Source organism: Xiphophorus couchianus, chromosome 15 (assembly GCF_001444195.1).
Source record: "Xiphophorus couchianus chromosome 15, X_couchianus-1.0, whole genome shotgun sequence".
In the NCBI taxonomy this organism is placed as follows: Eukaryota; Metazoa; Chordata; class Actinopteri; order Cyprinodontiformes; family Poeciliidae; genus Xiphophorus; species Xiphophorus couchianus.
The window spans coordinates 22,484,248-22,503,619 of NC_040242.1; the positions used below are offsets into that span (position 1 = coordinate 22,484,248).

At 40.7% G+C, this 19,372-nt stretch overlaps 1 protein-coding gene across 1 annotated transcript; it reads left to right on the forward strand.

The window, feature by feature from the left end:
• Window positions 1-14,751: 14,751 nt before the first annotated feature.
• On the forward strand, window positions 14,752-17,965 carry marcksa (myristoylated alanine-rich protein kinase C substrate a). Its single transcript, XM_028040385.1, has 2 exons — window positions 14,752-15,185; window positions 16,167-17,965. Exons 1-2 carry the CDS (start codon window positions 15,090-15,092, stop codon window positions 16,848-16,850), a joined length of 780 nt encoding a protein of 259 aa, XP_027896186.1. The 5' UTR covers window positions 14,752-15,089; the 3' UTR covers window positions 16,851-17,965.
• Window positions 17,966-19,372: the final 1,407 nt, after the last annotated feature.

Here is a 19,372-nt window from a genome sequence, read left to right on the forward strand (position 1 = left end):
CAGCACAGCTGAGCAAAGGCCAGGGCTCAACGCCGGTAGCAACTGGCAAAGCGAGTGGACAGAACGACAGGCTAGACAGAAATGACGCTGAGACTAGACGAGGACCCGACGAGGAACAAAGAACACAGGTGGGGTAAATACACAAGAGGTAATCAGGGAATGAGACACACCTGGGAACAATCAAGGGGTAAACAGGACAACAGGAGACTCAGAGACACAGAAAACTCAAAATAAATACACAGAAAACTCAAACCATGACACTTACAGTGTTGTGGGTCTAAAAGCCTCACATTGATTTCCCCAAGAACTCTTCATGCTATTAAGGCAAGTCAGTTTGACAGAGTCAGTTGTGTTGCTGAGGCTTATTTCTTGGTTGGCATCATCTCAGGACATGTTACTACAATATTCCATTATTTACATACACACATATATCTATATCACATAATTACTTTGTTGTTTATGTATCTATTTTTTGTGTAGTAAATGTCTCAATCTGGGACCTGAGTCTGAAGTTCGTACCACAAGCAAGTAAGATGGTATGACAATAAGAAATCCTGCCGGGTGGAAAATCACACTGGTGTTCAAACATCTTCGACTCGATGGAGGACTGAGCCTTTCTAGGTTCCTAACATCCTAATTTCTTGTTTTCTCACTTGCCTTTGCTTGTCAATGCCAGACTGGTGCCCATCTCCAGTGGTTATTGGGTGGGAAGTACAACCTGGACAAACCACCTGTCCAAAATAAAGCTGTGTGACCTTAAGCTGGCCTCAACCCTGAACTCTGTTAAAACAGGTAATTATATAACTTAAATATAGGTCTGTGTTAAAAAACCAGTACATTTTACTAATTTACCATTCTAAATATAAAAGTGTTCTAGACATTCAGCAGGAAGCTGTTTCTGATAGTGTAGCCTAAATCAAACTTATGCATTAAATTCTTCTCTTGAAAAATTATGTTATGTTATGTAATCACTCAAAGGTTGATAAATAATTTCTCCTTGATGACTGTTATTTACCTTAAGAATAATTTGAAGAAAAAAAAAGAAACCTTCTGTCTTATTTTTCTTTGATTTGGTTTGGACTTGGATATAACATGTCTCCTGGCTAATCCTGTCACAAGTGGACAGGCTTCAGTGTGAGTGTTCACACCTGGCAGTTAAATCTGATTTGAATCATTAGATCTCAGTTGCCTGATATCCATGCAAATCAACATGGAGTCAGCTCACGTAGGGGACTGTCAGATGAACAAGATAAAGGACATAAAAAGGTCTAGCAATGACATGCATTCATCTCCCAGTAGCCACTAGTTCAGACAATAATATTGCATTTTAAGAGCCAAAACTCTTAGTAATCTTAGAATGGCTGTATGGAGCTTTTAAAAACAATGTGTTTTTATTTTTATTTTTTATACATATTTCATAATGTAAAAAAAGGTTGTTTACGACTGTGGCCACTGATGACGGCAGATAAAAGGTTGTTTCTCCACCGTGCACACAGCTGCAGCATATACACCAGTTGCTTGATGGCGCTAAGCCCCGCCTCCTGGCTCTGATTGGGGTTTTTTGACCTTCAGACAGCAGTAGTAGTTCGGGTGAAGAGGTGGAGGAGCTTGACTTTTTTTCACAGATTACTTGTCTCATTCTGTTACAATATAATGCCAGTTTTAATAAATATATACTATAAAAAACATTGTCAAAGTCACGTACCATTGTCACGTACTATGAAAGCAAATAGGTGTGAGCTGATGAAATCATTTGTGGCTTTTGCTACAAGCTCACATTTGCTGCTATCTCTCCTGAGTTTTTTTATTTTAATTATGGGACCTGCCTAAAAGTTTAGGACTGTATAATGAGAGAGATAGAATTTGAACCCATGCAAGTCCTCCAAACAGGGGCACCACCAGGAATCTTGGGCCCCCTGACAAAAATGAAATTGCCCCCCCCCATGCAGCTGCTGTTACAATTTCTTGAGTCTATCTGACCCATCAAAAGCGTCACAATTTTAAAGGCTTGCAACTGCCTTTCTTTCTTTGGTCCAATACTGATACTAGGACAATATTTACTGCTCATGAATTTTACATCCAACAGTCCACATACAGTATGCAAGAAGGTTGCTTAACTTTTTTCTGTTAGTTTTAGATTACTGAAATGTCTCTCCCCACGAGCAAGTCATAGGCAACGTGCACAATACACATAAAGCAATCCAGACTTCTCAAAAAATGCTATGTAGTTGCATTTTATTCAAGCTGCAGTGGGAACATTAAATTTTTACTGCTAAAAACAATCGTCCTTCGAAAACACAATATGATTAGTTTTGTAAGTTTTGACAGGACCCTAATTTTATTTTTTTTTTCATTTCTATGAACAAAAACTAAATAAATAATTTGTGGAGGGACCCCTGTTGATCAGCAGACAACAGATCAGGCCTTATTAATGACTGTAGGACAACACACCAATAAGCCATAACATTACAAACATCTGAATATGCAATAGGCTTTCAAGTTCCTGAGATTTCTTTTTGTATCTGTTTTCAGATAGTTTCAGAAAATGTTGATAAGTTCTGGAAAAGATCAGATTCTGCTCGTAAAATTACTAATGAGACAAGTAAATATTCCTAAACATATGAACAAAAACACCCTTGCACAGTTTCACTGCATTCTGAATTTATATTTTACCAAACAAAGTTACCACAGCATTGTGTTGTCAAATCATTTGAAGCAGCTCACACTGACTGAACACATCAGTGATGCATTAACATGATCTAGTTTGACTTCACACACCCACTGCATGCTCCACCTGCACCATCTGTGAAGTAAATAGGAGGTGATTTGCAGTTCGTTGACGAAACATGCAAAACAGTAGATATGTTCACGGCAGCAGAGGCATTTGCACTGGAGGAAACAATAGATGTAGTATAATATTTGAATATGCCAAGCATAAGTAAAAATGCAAACTGCCGTTGTCAAGGATTCAGCACAAAAACATTGTCAAATCAAAAAGTACCAAAGATGTTGTTATGCAGTGAAACTTTAAATATATTCAAACCAATTGCTTAAACATAGCAACATAAAAACAAGTTAAAAAAATAAAAGACCATGAAACACATAATGTAGCTTTACAAAATAAAAGTGTCACAAAATAAAAAAAACTATTATGAAATAGTGTTGATAAAATATTATTGTTTTATTTATTTCATGTGAACGTTTACTGTATTTATTTGATGGAGCATTTATTGTTAACAGTATTTATTCACTTAAGTTTTGAATGAACTAGCTCTCCATAGGCCAGCGGGTTACTTAAATAAAGAAAATATTTCCCAATTTTATCATCTTTTATGAAATATTGACCGTTTACAGGGAATACAGAATTATTTCTGAAAAGCTTAGCAGTCCATGTTTTAATGTAAAAGTCCCTAATTCAGTGCTTCTTTTGTCTGCTTCTTTTATCTTTTCAACCAGTTCCCAAGCAGCTCTGCTCTGTCTACATTCTTACCATTTTTCCTTGAAAGACTCATCTATAGTAATTAGACTGGTATTGTACATGGGGGCTTGGGAACATAACATCCACAGGCCTGTGAGGAACTTTCCAACGGGGTACAATGGCGTCCTGACATTCCTCAGAGAACATGTACATATGCCCTAGAGCGAGGAGAGGGAGGGCTCACAATTAGCCACTGATGAAGTACAGCAGAAAGTGGTCTAAGAGGTCCTGTTGTTGTGGACGAACTAAAAAGCCCAATTGAGGTTAACAGTTTAATTGTGGTCAGCAGAATGGGGCTGGGTCTGTGGTGTGGGGGCACAGAGTCGCTTTCCCATAAGCGTTTTTCAAAAAAAAAAAAAAGAAGGATTAAATCCAGACGCATAAAGCTGTGCATTTCCTTCCATTAGTCCAAGAGTACTATGACTGTGACAGGATATGATGTGCCGTCTGTGATGTCATATCCCATCCTGAGCAGACTGAAGTCTCCAGCTGTTTTCAGGTGACACTGAAACGGACCAGTGAAAGTTTGATGTAAAGACGACTGTGTGGTGTCTCAAGCCATGGACAGCACATCCTGTTAGAGCATATTCACACAAATCTCAGTGTAAAGAAATGAGATGTCTGACTGGTGGCGATGGTTCAATCCCCGCTCCAAGACACTTGGCTGCTGGTGGATGGAAGAGTTGATGATGCAATATAGCAGCCTTGATTCTGCCATGTGAATGTGTGTATGAATGACTGAATGTTTCAAGTCCTCTGGACTTGATAAACTGCTGTACAAGTACAGATCATTTACTATGTGATGGAGCGCTAACACTAATCCATCAGGTATGAAATGAGGAACAGATCAAACCAATCATGATTTATGAAATGAAGATGGAGACGGAGCGCTGAAGTGAGATAAGAGTTGACCAGGATTACATACGAAGGCAACAGCCAAGTTAGGTCCTAGTAGAAACCCAAGGATCCAAACAGACTTTATGTAACAGTGCTGAGTGAGTGTGACTGGTTCCCAGAAAGGAAAAGCCAGTGAAGAAGACGTCATTTACTGCTTTGTTTTATTAGTCGGTGTACGCTTTGTTCAGTGATTGCTGGTAACTAAACACCAACCACCCAAAGACTGCAGCCTCAAAACATCCTGAGCACAAAAAGAAACAAACTACAGATGAAGAGCCGCATCTGATAAAAATAGTCCTGATATCAAAAGTCAAAATGTTGCTTTGTAGGAATGTTCAGCTCGTTTACATTTTGCGTGATTTCTTTAATGGGTCTTGTTCTCTGGTTATGTTGGGATTTTCTGGAATTCGCTCTATTATTTCTGTAAAGTCTGCATTTATGTTAAGTCAATATTTTTAGTTTTGTAAATATTTTGTATTTTCCTCAGGTAGTGTGGCCGTTCAGTGTACAGTCACTGTACACTGGCTGTACTCTGGCTATAGTGCACAGCTATAGTGTATAGACCAGTTCTATAGATCTATAGTTCTATAGATCTATAGTTCTATAGATCTATAGAACTGGTCTATACGCTAGAAATCAAAAGCCAGGAATTCAATATTATTGGTCCAGACAATACATTTACCTCTAACATGCACTATCAAAACACATTAGAACAAAGGTTAAGATCTAAAAATAAAAATAAGTCCTATTATGAAGTTACTTCTGACCAAACCTCTATTGTCTTCCCTCAATATAGAATTACCCAATTTATTTCTAGTTCTTAAATACCAGAAAACAGAGCAAGAACATTTTTAGAGATTTTTTTTTTTACTTTTCTTGAATTCAAAAATGTACATTCGTTTGGTCAGTGTCAGAGATAACTGTCTTTTAAACTGAACTGTAATATTGAGTACAGTTTATAATAGTCAACATCACTATAAACTGTGATAAATTGTGCTGAAGAGACCAGGATTATATACTTCACTACAAGGTTCTGTTTGAGCTCTCTGTTGGTCAAACTGTGACAAATTGCGTGTCTACAAATAGAAATCAGGAAGCCTGCTGTTAATGACCAATCAGACGGTCAGGATGTTGTTATAATGCTGCTAGAAAACACATTGATGCTACAAGTCAGCAGAAGATAATAAAATATCTGGAAATTAAAAAAACAGTAGTTACACAACTCATTAAGATGATTCCAGCACTTAAAAGCAAATGGGGGAAAAAAACTAGCATTTGCTAAATATATTTTGAAAATCTCAGTTTTCCACACCTCAGTTTCTGTGATGGACTGGCGACCTGTCCAGGGTGACTCCGCCTCTCGCCCATTGACCATTGGAGATAGATACCAGCACCCCTCACCATTCTTGTTGTAGAATGGAAAAGCAAAAGCTCCCTTCTTTAGAATCCCAAGTACCATTAAGCAACATGGCTGTACAACCATGACCAGCTGTCCAATAACAGCTGCTATAAACAGCTAAAACAGCTCTGAGTACTGCAAGCTGGAACAGAGCCACAGAACTCTGTCCTCCATCTGACCTCCTGGTTTTCAGCACTGACCTGCTCAGACACTAGAAACTACGCCTCTGATCTATCGTAAATTCACTAGCTGCTTTTCCATCGACCATATAATTGCACAACTTCACATTTTGAAAATAAATTTGCCTAACAGAAACACAATAATTGAATATATATATATATATTGTTCTAATAAACATATTTTGGCTCAAAATGAGTTTATTTCGCAAACCTGCAATAGAAACAGTTTTTGTGTCACAAGAGTCACCTGATCAAGTGATGGTGTCACTGGTGCAAACCACGAAGACGAAAATGGCAAAGAAGAAGTAGAACCATCATGGAGCAGCACTTTTTTAATGACTTATCATGTGAACAAACTTATTTATTGGTGGCAAAACTTATTTGCTTTGTGTTTCTTATTTACTGTTCACAAAAAGAAATATTTAGTTTGACATTAGCAGAATACTGACAATGTTTTGCTTACATTTGTAATGGAAACACGGCTAATGATCCAACACATAAAACAACATCTGCAGACATTGATCTACAGGACAAATAATTCTGGACTGGCTTTTGTTTTAGAAAAGACTGCACTGTACAGAAACTTTAAAAGCTTTCTGTATTTGCTGTGATAAATTAACATTTCCTCCTCTAAGCTGTTTCCCGGACTCCTTCTCTCCTTGCTGCGCCTGTCCCTTTAGTTGGTCTGCAGTTGCTCCATCTACTCTCCCTGTTCTGCTGATGGATTGAACAGAACTCTGGGAAATGTTGAAAGTTTGGGATGTTGCTTGTAACCTAACATCCTTTTGGGCTTTGGTCGTCATGGTGCTGCTTGTTCTCTAATGTCCATCAACAACTGTACACTGCAGCTATGTGATAAAAGAACTTTAATAGAATTATGTTTCAACTGAACAAAACTATGGCTCTTATTAGCATTCTCATAGTTTTTTTTCTGGCATTCTATTAAATTATTCAGGACACTGGATCTCCTTTGATTAATGAAATAAAATTCCCATTATGGTGAAGTTAACCTTAACATTTTCCCCAGTGTAGTTTATCAGATTTTTTCCTTTTATTAGAACGTCAGACCACTTAAAACTCAATCAAGTGTTGAGTAATGGAGTTTTACTCCACATATCTTCCTATGTATTCCACCAAGGTATGGACAAGTCTCTTTGTTGGATGTTTACACGCCCTGCACTCAAACTTTGCATCTGATGAAATGCTTTGCAAATATTTTACATTTCATTCGAAGTGAAGGGTGCGTGGTGTCAGGTTAGACTTGACCAATAAAGCAGTCTGGGATTTTCCAAAGGGGACTGCCAGCCTACTTTTGGTTTCACAAAAGCAAATAAATATGTGGAAGTGAAAAGCATCTGGTCAGTCCTGGTGAGGGGATTTTGATGTTTATGGAAATAAATAACTTCTCAGATTTCCTTGTTGAAGCTTTAAAAATATTATATTTGTGTCCTTAACATGAGAACCCATTCACACTCTGATTGACATCAAAGGATATAATATTCAAATAAAAATCACAGTCATCAGTCCATGTTCATATTGTTATGAACATGTAAGGTTCAGATTCAGTCAAGTTAGTCCAAATGTTCAAATCAGTGAACTACTAACTGCACCGCTCTGCAGCCCAACATAATAGTAGCCCAAAGGTTCTCCAAAGGTGTAAATATTGTTTCACTTTATAATTATTCACCACTTTATGATGGTCGGTCACATAAAAATCCCACTAAATATGATTGAATATTGTGGTTATGTAGGGTTGAATACACTGTAACTACCAGAAGTGTTGCTTTAGACTCTTTGGCTAAACTGATAATAAGCTGAAATAAATCCTAAACTGTGATGAGTTTTTTTTTTATCACTTCCTGTCATTCTCTCTATGTGTAGCTTTTTCGTGTTCTCAGCCATCACTGAAAGCACGCTGAGGAATGCTGAGAGCATTTGGGTCAATGCTGCCGGACTCTGTGAGTAGAGAACAAGGCCTGGAGCCTGTGGTAGAAAGTGATGGAGCTCAGTGAATAGCCCAGGGAGGAGCTGGCTGACCTGCCTGAAAGAGACGTGGACCGGGCTTAGAAAAGAGGCTCCTTAAAACTCAATCCATCCAAACATAAATGTTTGTCCACAGCTTTTCTGCTGCCATTAGAGGAATGCTATTAACCCGATCCATTGTGCCCTGTGGGAATACTCTGACTCAACTTGGCTGCTAAAGACTTGAGATTTTTCTACATTCCTCTTCCACAATAGATGTAGGAACCAAACACCGGGGCGCATACAAAAGCTGTGGATATCTGATCTTCTTTTCATGAGGATGAGTTTTGTGGAGGAGAGGAGAGCTGGCCGTTTCCGCTGGCATGTATAATTGTAGGTCTGCGTTCCCCACAGTGGCCCTGGCCCCTGCTCCGGCTCCTGCCGCTTTTGTTTCTTCCTCGGCTGGCGTCCCCCGCCCTGGCTGGGAGCGTTCAGGGAATATCTCCTTCTGCTTTGGGTGTGCCTCTGTATCCACACAGATGGTGATTGAGGCGCCCGGTGTGACCAGCACCTCTCTGGGCTTATCGTTAGCGGTGACTTCACTGGCTGTGACTTTATGCTCCGCAGGTCGGTTGTATTTGCATAGACCACGTGTTTGAACAGAGCAGGGCTGTTTGGCCAGGTGGGGGTGGGGGCGAGATCTGATAAGAAACATGAAGGTTTATCTTTCTCCTTTAGCTCTGCTGTGGTTCAGTTATGATTAACCAGCAGCTGTTGAAACCCAGTCACCATCTCTGCCACTTTTAGCAATTACATCGGCTGCAGTTTGGGAAAATCTGACCTTTTTCCTTCTGTTAGAACAACTTTGAAAAAAATTACATCCAACTTTACACCTTAACTTATCTTTTTCTGAATACCAGGGTGGCTTTAGTTGTTACAACTGCAATTTCCTATCTGGTGAAGTTGGAGAGGCTGATTATATAATGAAAGTTAAAAGGAAGGAGAAAGTTTGGTTTAGAAAAAGTGCAAAACAGTTAACCGCAGCTTTGAGAGGACTGCAAAGCAAAACTAGTTGACAGCCTTAGAGGAGACTGCCAGAACCTCACAGCCATCTCCAGGACTTGGACATTTGTCACATTTTTTTATTAAATCCACTTTAGAAACAGAGAATAAATCCAAAGCTTTAAAGCCCAAAGTCAGCGCAGGCATCTTCCTCCTGCTGACCAGCTTTATGGAGATGCTGGTTTCATTTTCCAGCAGGACTCCACACCTTCCCACCCTGCCAATGCTACCAATACCTGCTCTGATCGTCATAGTAACACTGTATGTAACTGACCGATACAATGAGCTGACCTACAGATTCATGGGTAATTTGTGAGCTGTCGTTAAGAGGAAGATGAGAAACAGCCGAGTTGATGATGCAGACAGTCTAAAGGCCACTGCCATGGCAACTCATGCTTCCTGAACATCCCAGCTGAAACACAGGCTGATCGTCTCCATGCATTCACACACTAATTCATCCACATACTGAGTGCACATACTGTACTGTACATAGAAATACTTCTTCATAGACCCACACTTCAGTATTAAACACTGATATAATATTCCATTTATTTGAATAACAGAATTGGGGTTTTCATCGAGTTTAAGCCACATTTATAAAATAGCAAAAATAAATGCAGAAAATGTGCTTGTTTGGCTGATTTCAGTTTGACAGAGTCAGTTTCACACTAGTCCTCTCATTCCTCCTGTAAAGTAGCTGTAAAAATGTCTTTACCATAATAGTCAGAGTAATGCTGAGCAGTAAATGTGAGAAGAAAGATGGAGGCGCATAGAGAATAACAGAGGTCAGCCAGGACAAACACACATCCAAACACCTGGAGCAGGTGTTGGAGTGTCCAGACAGAAACCAGCAGGACTCACCTCTGTGATCCTACATGGATTTATGCCATGATCATAAATATGTTATTGTCCATGGTTCTCATAATTAACCCGTTTAATCCCAAATTATTTCCTGCAAAATAAGTGCATGTATTTCAATCCTTGCACCTTTCTAACACATGATATTTTTGAATTATTATTATTATATTATTAATTATTATTTATGTTGGTTATGTTAGTGAAGATCTATAGCTATAAGATCTAAAACATCTGATAGTTTTAAGCAGGGTGGGAACAGCAAGGCATATAGAATAAACAGCAAAGCTATGACCTAGCATAGTGCTGTCTATGCATTATGCTAGCGGCAACAATTGTTGCCATGCTTACATTCACTTTTCTTCTGATCAAAAGATGAATGAAGGGATACAATTTTCTTTATATATGAGTAGAAGACACTTCAAAGAACATATGTTCAAAATATTGTATTTATATTTGTTCATTTAAATATTTGTCTGACCTTCTCTTGTACAGGTGTGTGACAGACTTTGACCTCCAGCATTACAGGCAGGAAGTAAAGAGGTCTGATCATGTGACCTTTCACACTACAGGAAATTGATATTGCTTAGAGTAGACACATTATTCTTTTATTTTAAAACTTCAATTAGCTGGCCAAAGTCAAAACTATTATTTTAGAGCTCCCAGAAGTTAGAAAAAATGTCTGGCAGCAATTGTTGCCAGTGGGATTAAACAGGTTAATGATCAACTGTCAAGCTGATCTAAAATAGCAAAACGCATTAAGAATTGATTCTTCAGATCACCAGAGTGTCATGAAATGGTGCGGTGTTGGTGGTGAGGCAGACGCAGATGGAACCAGGTAGATGAACGATGATGATTTAATGAACATAAAATCCAAACAGTCCACAAACACCGGGCAGCACGGCCGAGCGGAAGCCAGGGCTCGACGCCGGTAGCAACCGGTTACACGAAGGGACTAGACGCCACAATGAGACGACAGCTAGACAGTATGACGCGAACAAACGACAAGGATCCGACAGCGACGCAGACACACAGGTGGCATTAAATACACGGGAGGGTAATCACAGAAACGAGACACACCTAGGAACAATCAAGGGGAGGACAGGACAACGAAGAGACTTAAGGACACAGAAAACAATAAATAAATACACAGACAACACAGAACATGACACAGAGTGTGTGCGGTGGCTCTAGCCAGTTCATTTCTACAGTTCTACTCAGAACCAGTCAGACTGCTGGGACTGGAAAAACACAACACATTAAAAAAACCTGTTGTAACTATATATTAGTGGAATTACAATTAGTTTCTCCCTCTGAGTTCTTTCATAAGTCTGTGGCCTGGAGGAGAAAACTATGATCATTAATTAATCACAGCATAAGTGAAACATTACATGAAAAAATGTCAATACTGCAAGTAATCCAGATTATTTTACTACACTGAGAATACCATTAGTACAATTCACATTTAATCGTAGTAGTTAGTTGCAAGGGGAGAGCAAGAAATTTTGTTTTTCTTTAAAAGATTTTAAATTTGCTAACAATTGCAATTGGTAGCACAGTTGCCTTGCGGCTACAAGGTACTGGGTTCGAACCCCAGTCTGGGGTCTTTCTGCATAGAGTTTGCATATTCTCCCTGTTCATTTATGAGTTCTGTCCAGGTACTCCAGCTTCCTCCCACAGGAAAATGTGACTGTCAGGTACAGTGAGATTTCTAAATTCTCCTTAGGTGTAACTATGTGTGCATGATTGTGTGTCTTTTCTGTCTGTGTGTTGCCCTGTGATGGACTGGTGACCTGTCCAGGGTGACCCCGCCTGCCCTCCGTTGACTGCTGGAGACCAGCGACCCTGCAAGAACAATCATGTTAGATAATGGCTGGACAGATGAAATCAAAATTAGGTGAATGTGACCACTAAGCAGATTAAATTGATTGGCCAATCATGCAAAATATTGCCCAACTATTTTCAGAAATGGTTGTTTTAAAGATAGAAATATTCATTTCTGATTAGAGCTCGTTTTGGGTTTTATTTTTGTAAAATTAACAACTGTTGCTAATAATTGTCATGGTAACACAGCATGCACCCGTTAGTTTCTGTCTAACTGGTACAAAAGCAGAAACTGCCCTTCCTCCTGGATCCTCTGATGGTTGACTGAATGCTCTGAGTGAAGGTGGCCTGTGCTGTTTTGCATTCCACCTGATAACATTTAAAAGCAGGAATCTGAGTCGTTTCCAGGAAGCCCACCTGATCAGGCCCAGAACTGGTTTTGTTAGCGCTGACACCCAGTCTGGATGAAAACAGTTGATTCTCCCTCCAGCAGATTTGCCTTGCAAATGGAGGGGCAGTGGAAAACTCACAACATCCCCATGGGGCACATCTCAACAAGACGACATGGGGAATCCGATCCCCTCCTCCTGACTATTTCACACTAGCACACACACCCATACAGAGGCTGGCATATTGGTCAACTTCCTGCAACAAGTCAAAGCAGATAGTCATCTCTAAAAGTCTGGAGCCTCTTGTTTCGAGTCTCCATCTTGGCTTTCTGTTGTAGGCATAACATATGGGTGAAACTGGCACCAGGCTAAATGCTGTAATAAATGCAGAAGAGAACATGTGACACTTTAGAGATAACACCTCAGCCACATACATATTGGTGGCTGGCTGTAATGTGCCTTAATGTGCATGTGGATTGCTTACAAATGTCACCATAGGTCTATAAAGGAGCTAACATTTATATGAGGAATCTACACACCCATGTTCCCTCACAAGAGATTAACAAAATGGCGGTGATGGTGATTGTGGTGATGGTGCTCATGTAACCAGTGATGGTTACACATGGATGTCCGTCTCCATCCATGTGTCCTTAGGAAACACACTTCACCCGTCTTGCCTGTTGGGGATCAGAGGACCCGGTGGTGCTGGAGCATCACTGCAGCCTCACTTCTCTCAGACAGGTAGCTGTAGCTAGGATCCAGTACCTTGTGTGGGAGTGGGTGAATGACTGAATATAGTGTGAAGCACTTTGGGATCCTCTGGTGTTCAGAAAGCTCTATTTAAGTACAATCTATGTACCATTTACCTTTACCCCACACTAAACCAACTAACCGGGAGAAAATCCCTAAAATCTGACCCAGATCAACCTCTACTGTACAGGTAGCAGTAAGTCTAAGGGAGTTTTCACACCAGGATAATGCTGGAGCTTTGGTCTGATGGGGAATGTCCATAAATTGTTTAGTTCACTTTTACACTTCATGAGTCAAACAGGATCAAACTAGGTAAAAGCTGACAACTAAGAGCATCATGCAAGCCAATGACATATTCAGCCTGTTAGGAACTGCTAAACGGACCTGAGTGTTGCATAGAGTGGACAATGAGTGCATTACAACAAGATCCTGTTGAAATCCCTGTGAATCCAAATGACCGCTTCCTCGTCCAACCAGCTAATAAAAAACACCTTATAGAGATGTAATAATCAGTCAGTGATGGTTCTAGACCAAGTTTAGGGGGGGCAAGGGAATTTTATTGGGGCACACAGAACATGAAATAAAAGAGAAAGCAATATTTCATTGCTTAATATATTAAGGGTGCTTTCTTACCAGCCATGTTCAGTCCATTTTAATTGAACTCAAGTTTGTTTGCCAAGAAAGTCTGGTTCATCTGGGGAAGGGTGAATCCAACTCTGATTCGAATCAGAAGAGCAATCTCTGGTCCACCTACGAACTTAATTTGGTTCGGTTGAAGTGAACTCTGGTGCTGTTCCAATGCATTTAGCATTTTGTGACTGCCAAGTGGGACAGAGACCGCTCCAAATGCAGGAAGCTGGCTACAGCGCAGGGCAACCAAAACAAATGAGTGAGTTTAGTGCTAGCACAAGAAATGGCTTGTGGTCTCTTACCAAAGACAAAAATAAATCCTATAATCGCTAAAATCTGATGCAACTCGATTTTTTCTTACATCTTGAAGAAGGAAGTTGCTCTCAGTGTCTTCTTCGGAGATTTTTGTGTTGTTTTTGTGATTCTTGGTGCAGCGCCACCACAGGCGAGGGGCAAACAAGTTTTTCAAAGAGTTTGGTTGATTCATCACAGTGCAGTGTGTAAGCAAACCAACACAAACTAACTGAAAATATAATAAATGTTGTAATTCTGCGCAACATGTACAGAGCTTATAGTCCTCAATGTTATTGTTCTGTGTCGACTCACTGTTCACTAAAGGCCACTAGATACAAAAATTATTTTAAAAAGTTGTCTAAATCTCGGATCCTATCTCAATATGACTCAAGCTATAAATTCAACACCTTCACTGCTAAAGAAAACTCCAAAAGTAAAAAAAATAAGTTTAATCGCGGGAACACTTAGATGCAGTTTTGTGTTAATGCTTATCATGAAAAAAATATGTATTATTTCCTCTTAGGTACAAGGGGCATAGACAGTGAAAAAATCTACAAGGGTACTGGCCCCCGTCGGCCTCTGCCTAAAACCGCCCATGTGACCAGTCATCCTAGTTGTGATCATTTTAATGATTAAACGGTTTTAAGTACAATTTTAAGACTGATGTTTTGAATTATGGAGTTTTTAGATATTATTTCAGCCTGATATGATACATTAGTGCAAGAAAGTTTTGTTTTTTCTGCTAATCTGCTTTGAACTGGGAAAAACTTCAGTTTCTTTCATGTGACTAGAAAACTAACACCTGTAAACCTTTCATGGTTTTATTATTATCATTTTGTGCCTTTTATATGTTTTAGAAAATATATATACAGTATATATGTTTACAGTAGAAACAAATGGGCTGGAGCAAAGCGGAGACCTTTTGTTCACGCCTTTCTCACAAACCCCGCCTCGTCATTTACATGGGCGCTGTGATTGGCTGACTCAGACTAAGGTGCCGTCATCGCTCGGGGCGCCCATTCATCTCTGCAATTGGGCGTTGGGCTGTGCATCTTATTAACAACAAGGGACATTTCTCCATTTTGCAGACCGTCTACAGCGAGACGGCCACCAATCTGGGATTTTATTGCTTCGCCTCCCTGAGCAAGCTTTCTCCTGCTGCACTGAAACCCCTCTTCACTCTCTCTGGACTCTGCTCATCATTTTTCCTCGAAATTGTTTTTTTTCCCCTCTGCAAAGAAAGAAACGGACAAAAAGACAGAGGGGGACCGAGAGCATTTGAACAAAGAAGCCTGTGGGTCTTTGTTCTGGGTTATCTTTCTTTTTTTTTTTTCTGGATCGATTTGGGTTTCTTTGTTGGAGGATAAAACATGGGAGCGCAACTGTCTAAAGCGCCTGGAAACGCTGAAACTGTGGCTGAAAAGGCCGGGGAGGCTGCTGCTTCACCCAACAAGACCAACGGACAGGTAAACGAGGTTTTAACAGGCGTCTGGGTAGAAGCTGCTGGTTGCGGAGGGAGGGGGATGGATGCGCAATCTGTGCGTAAATGTGGAGAAACTGATAGAAAAGGCCACTTCTTTGGAGAGATTGCGCTTTCCGTGCAACAGTTTGATATAATCAATGTTCAGATGTGTCTGAGTCGGATTAGAATAGCTTTAATTCTAACCAAAAAACTGTGGTTCGAAGGTAGCCCCTGATGGATCCTGTTGGAAAGTGAATGAAAAGATGTGAATTAAACATGAACTGGTCGTTTCTGCTGTTGGGGGCGGAGGGTTGATTCTGGAGCAGACCGAGCTGATTTAATGAGAATGAAGATGTTAGTCAGTGGAAGTCTACTCAAATGCAGGCAGAGCCAACAAAAGCAGTGCGCGCTCGGAGCACCACGCCTTTTGTTGCAGATGCTTGGCTGGAAAGCGGAGATGGCAGCCTGTTATCACCCCGGAGGAGGGGTGGGAAGGCGGGGGTCGAGCGCCCCGCAGAGGAGGCGGCGGGTCCTGCAGGCGCTACCGATCCTTTCACATTCTATTTGTTTACTGTTGGTGATTAACACATTATCAGGCTTTGGCGCTTGCAATAATAATAAGTATTATTTTTATTTTTGGTTGTGCCCCTCTGAAGCCTTCACTAACCATTTGAAATGTTTACTGGCCACCCGTATGGACATTTCCTGCGGGCGCTTCCTCCAGCGATCTGCTGGGTTAATGAGCATCTGCTGCTTCACTGGACGCCTCAGTCTGAGCGGAAAAAGAGGAACTATGCTGCCTTTTTTGTCTCATTTCCACATAAGTAGCGACCTGCTCCTAAAAGCAGAACAAATGTGTGTTTTGTGTGTTCGAGTGGCTTTTGTTTGTGCTGATCTGATGGAGTTTGCTGCCCCCTTGTGTCCGCTGGTGGCACTGTCCGCCACCGAGCCGCTGACCCCCCCTCTCTCTGTTCCTCCTTCACAGGAAAACGGGCACGTGAAAGCAAACGGAGATGCCTCTCCCGCTGCGGCTGAGAACGGCAAGGAGGAGGTGCAGGTGAACGGCAGCGCGGCGGCCGAGGAGAGCCCCAAAGAGGACGGGGAGAAGGCCGAGGCCTCCCCGGCCGAGAAGGACGCCGGAGGCGAGGAGAAAGTAGGAGCAGCGTCTCCGGCGCCCGCCGACGGAGAAGCCGCAGCCAAGCCGGAGGATGGAGCGACACCTTCCACCAGCAACGAGACCCCCAAGAAGAAGAAGAAGAAGTTCTCCTTCAAGAAGTCTTTTAAACTCAGCGGCTTCTCCTTCAAGAAGACCAAGAAGGAGACCGGCGACGGGGCTGAGACCCAGGAGGCAGCAGCCGAGTCGGCAGCACCTGCCAAGGAGGAAGGCAAGGAGGAGACGGCGGCCGCCCCCGAGGAAGCCAAGCCCGTGGAGGGAGAGGCGACCCCAGCTGCGGAGCAGGTCAAGGAGGAGGTAGAGAAGAAGCCCGAGGAGGAGGCGACGGCGGCGGCGACAGAACCGGAGAAACCCACTGAGGAGGCTGCAGCCCCGGAGGAGCCCAAGGCAGAGGAGAAAGCGGCCGAGGCCCCGGCAGCGGCAGAGGAGGAGGAGGCCCTACAGGAAGCGGCGTCAGCAGAGACCCCGGCCGCTGAACCCGAGGCTTCAGAGTAACAACGGAAGAAAATCCCAAACCAAGATAATCAAAGAACATTCCCTGTCCGAGCGACGCCACCTGCTGGCTGTGGAGAACTGCAACCAGGGAGATTTAAAAGCTTTCTTAAGATTTCATTTTTGGTTCCCACTGTCCCTCTTTCCCTCTCTCCCCATACAAAACCCATCTCAGTCTGATACAACCCGGGAGGTGGGTGGCTTCAGCCCAGCTGATCCACGCTCTGCCATATATTTTTACATCAGTATTACCTTTTTATTTGGTTTGTTTCTTCTTATTTTTATACAAAATGTAAACAAAAATAGTAACGGACTGTCCAGGGTGTGATGGAGATGTGGGGGTGGAATTGTAAGCGTGGGGGAGGGGGGCTGGGAATATGTGCCACTGACTATTATACAATGAGTAGCTTTTAAGAAAGAAAACTGAGGGCAACTTTTAGAAACTGCGCTCAGTTTGGAACACTAAGACTTTGTTTTCTACCAGATTCCCGACCCCAGAGGTAGTTAGGGCCTGATATACAGTAAACCCATAGGAAGCTGTCCACTCCTCATTAGCTGTACCAGTCAGATTCAGTAGGGATATGAGTTGTATAGGCTTTATTGTTAATTGTTGGTATAAAAGAAACCCATGTAAGTATGTATAGGCAGGGTGTTTTTAACTGTGATTATTGTACAAAAGAAATCTTGATCTCAAGAAGCACATAAAGGTTTGCAGCTCTTTTATTCCACCTCCTCCTTTTTTGTAAGATACCTACACACACTTACACACTCTGATCTCTTTTTAAGCAGTTGTGAACTGAAAACCAAGCTGTGATGAGTGGTAACCGTTTCTATACTGTGGTATGTTCTCCTGCAGCAGACAGTTCTTTTTCTGGTCGCCTTATCACTTCAGTTTATCGACCTTATCAGATGCAATGTTTGTGTAGCATCTCGTCTTTCTTATCTACTTCCTTTTCTCTCTCTCTCTCTTTTGTAAATACTGGAGAAGCTTCAATTTGACTTAGAGATGGAATGTAACTTTTGTCTACGAAACAGTTGCTATTAAAACCCTCCTGCTTAAGGTGTTCTAATTTCCTGTGAGCACACTAAAAGCAATAATAAATGTGAAGAAAAAGTGAGCTGGATCTCTGGTTATTGAAATGTGACACTTTGTTGGTCTCTGACTTATTAAGGGAACAAACATTTTAGTTTTGACCACACCAAGTAAAAAAAAAGAGGAATCAAGAAGATGAAGTTCACACCACATATTTACTGAGAAGAGCAGCAAACATAAGACTGGCACTTCTAGAATAAATACCTTCTTAAAGTATTCAACCCTCCAACATTTTGTTCTGTTTTAGCCACAAAACTTCAATTTATTTTGTCAGAATTTCTAACTGTGTTCATGTGTTCATTCATCCACATAGTGATGAATGAACACATGCTTTACACCAGGAGTGACAGAAATGGTCATTATCCACTTACAACAAAATTATGAGATAAAACAAGTTAGGCACAACACAAATGACTCAACCTTATTAAGCAGCACATTAGCATTCTTTAATTCAAATCTTACCTGATTTTCCCAGTGATTTTTACTCTAAAGCAGATCTTAACACATTTGATTGATTTATTAAACTCAACAAATTTTGTTGTTTTTTTTCCCCAAAAAACATCATGGCAAAACATTACCTGCAGCTACCGATTAATCAATGTTAGTTGACCTTATATTGCTCATAGCTCTTAAATTTTGTCTCATATGTAGTTGTTTTTTCTCGTGGGACCTTTTAAGTAATGGGATTAAAAAAAGGCACATTCTGCAGATTTTTCAGTTAATCCACTTAAGCTTATTTTATACAGTATTAGCAATACAGAAGAAAATGCAAATACATTATAGAATTCATAAAAAAAAAAGAAAATACACATTTTCTAACCTAAAATGTGATATCAATTAGCAATCCTTAGCGCTAGTAGCCTTTGTGAACGCTTGCTCATTTGTAGTGAAGGATGCGTCTGCAGCTAAAAAAAAAAACATCTACATGTGAACAGTTCAGTCATTTCTGCTTGACTTAACATCAACACAGTGTAGATGATCTGGTGACTATTTTTTTAAACTAACCGATTAATAATTAGATAGTAAAAGATGCTTGACAGAGAAAAACTCTGTCGCTTGGGGATTTGAACATTTATAGAGGTTTTTCATTTTAATGTATGTCGTTTGTACAGTTAGGCTCAAATTTTACAAAATATATACAAGTGTATGTTGTTTGTTCAGCAAGTGGCATGTTTTAGAGTTTTTATTCTCCAGATAATCAATGACTAAGTAGTTGATTATTTCAATTATAGATTCATCATGATTGATCTGATTCAGCCCGACAAAACTGGCAAAACTCCTTTGCAGGTTTAAGCTCAATATTAATCTACACATTGCTCATCTACAAAAAGTTTAACTGCTTCATTTCATTAAACACATCATTTATTGTTGAGCAGATATAAAAAATAGAGAGGTATTTTGTTGTGTTAGCTTTTAAAAATGTCATAGTTTT

Coding starts and splice junctions, on each gene's coding strand:
- marcksa (XM_028040385.1), top strand. CDS start 15,090: ATGGGAGCGCAACTGTCTAAAGCGCCTGGAAACGCTGAAACTGTGGCT. Junction 15,186..16,166: donor CCAACAAGACCAACGGACAG/GTAAACGAGGTT, acceptor CCTCCTTCACAG/GAAAACGGGCACGTGAAAGC.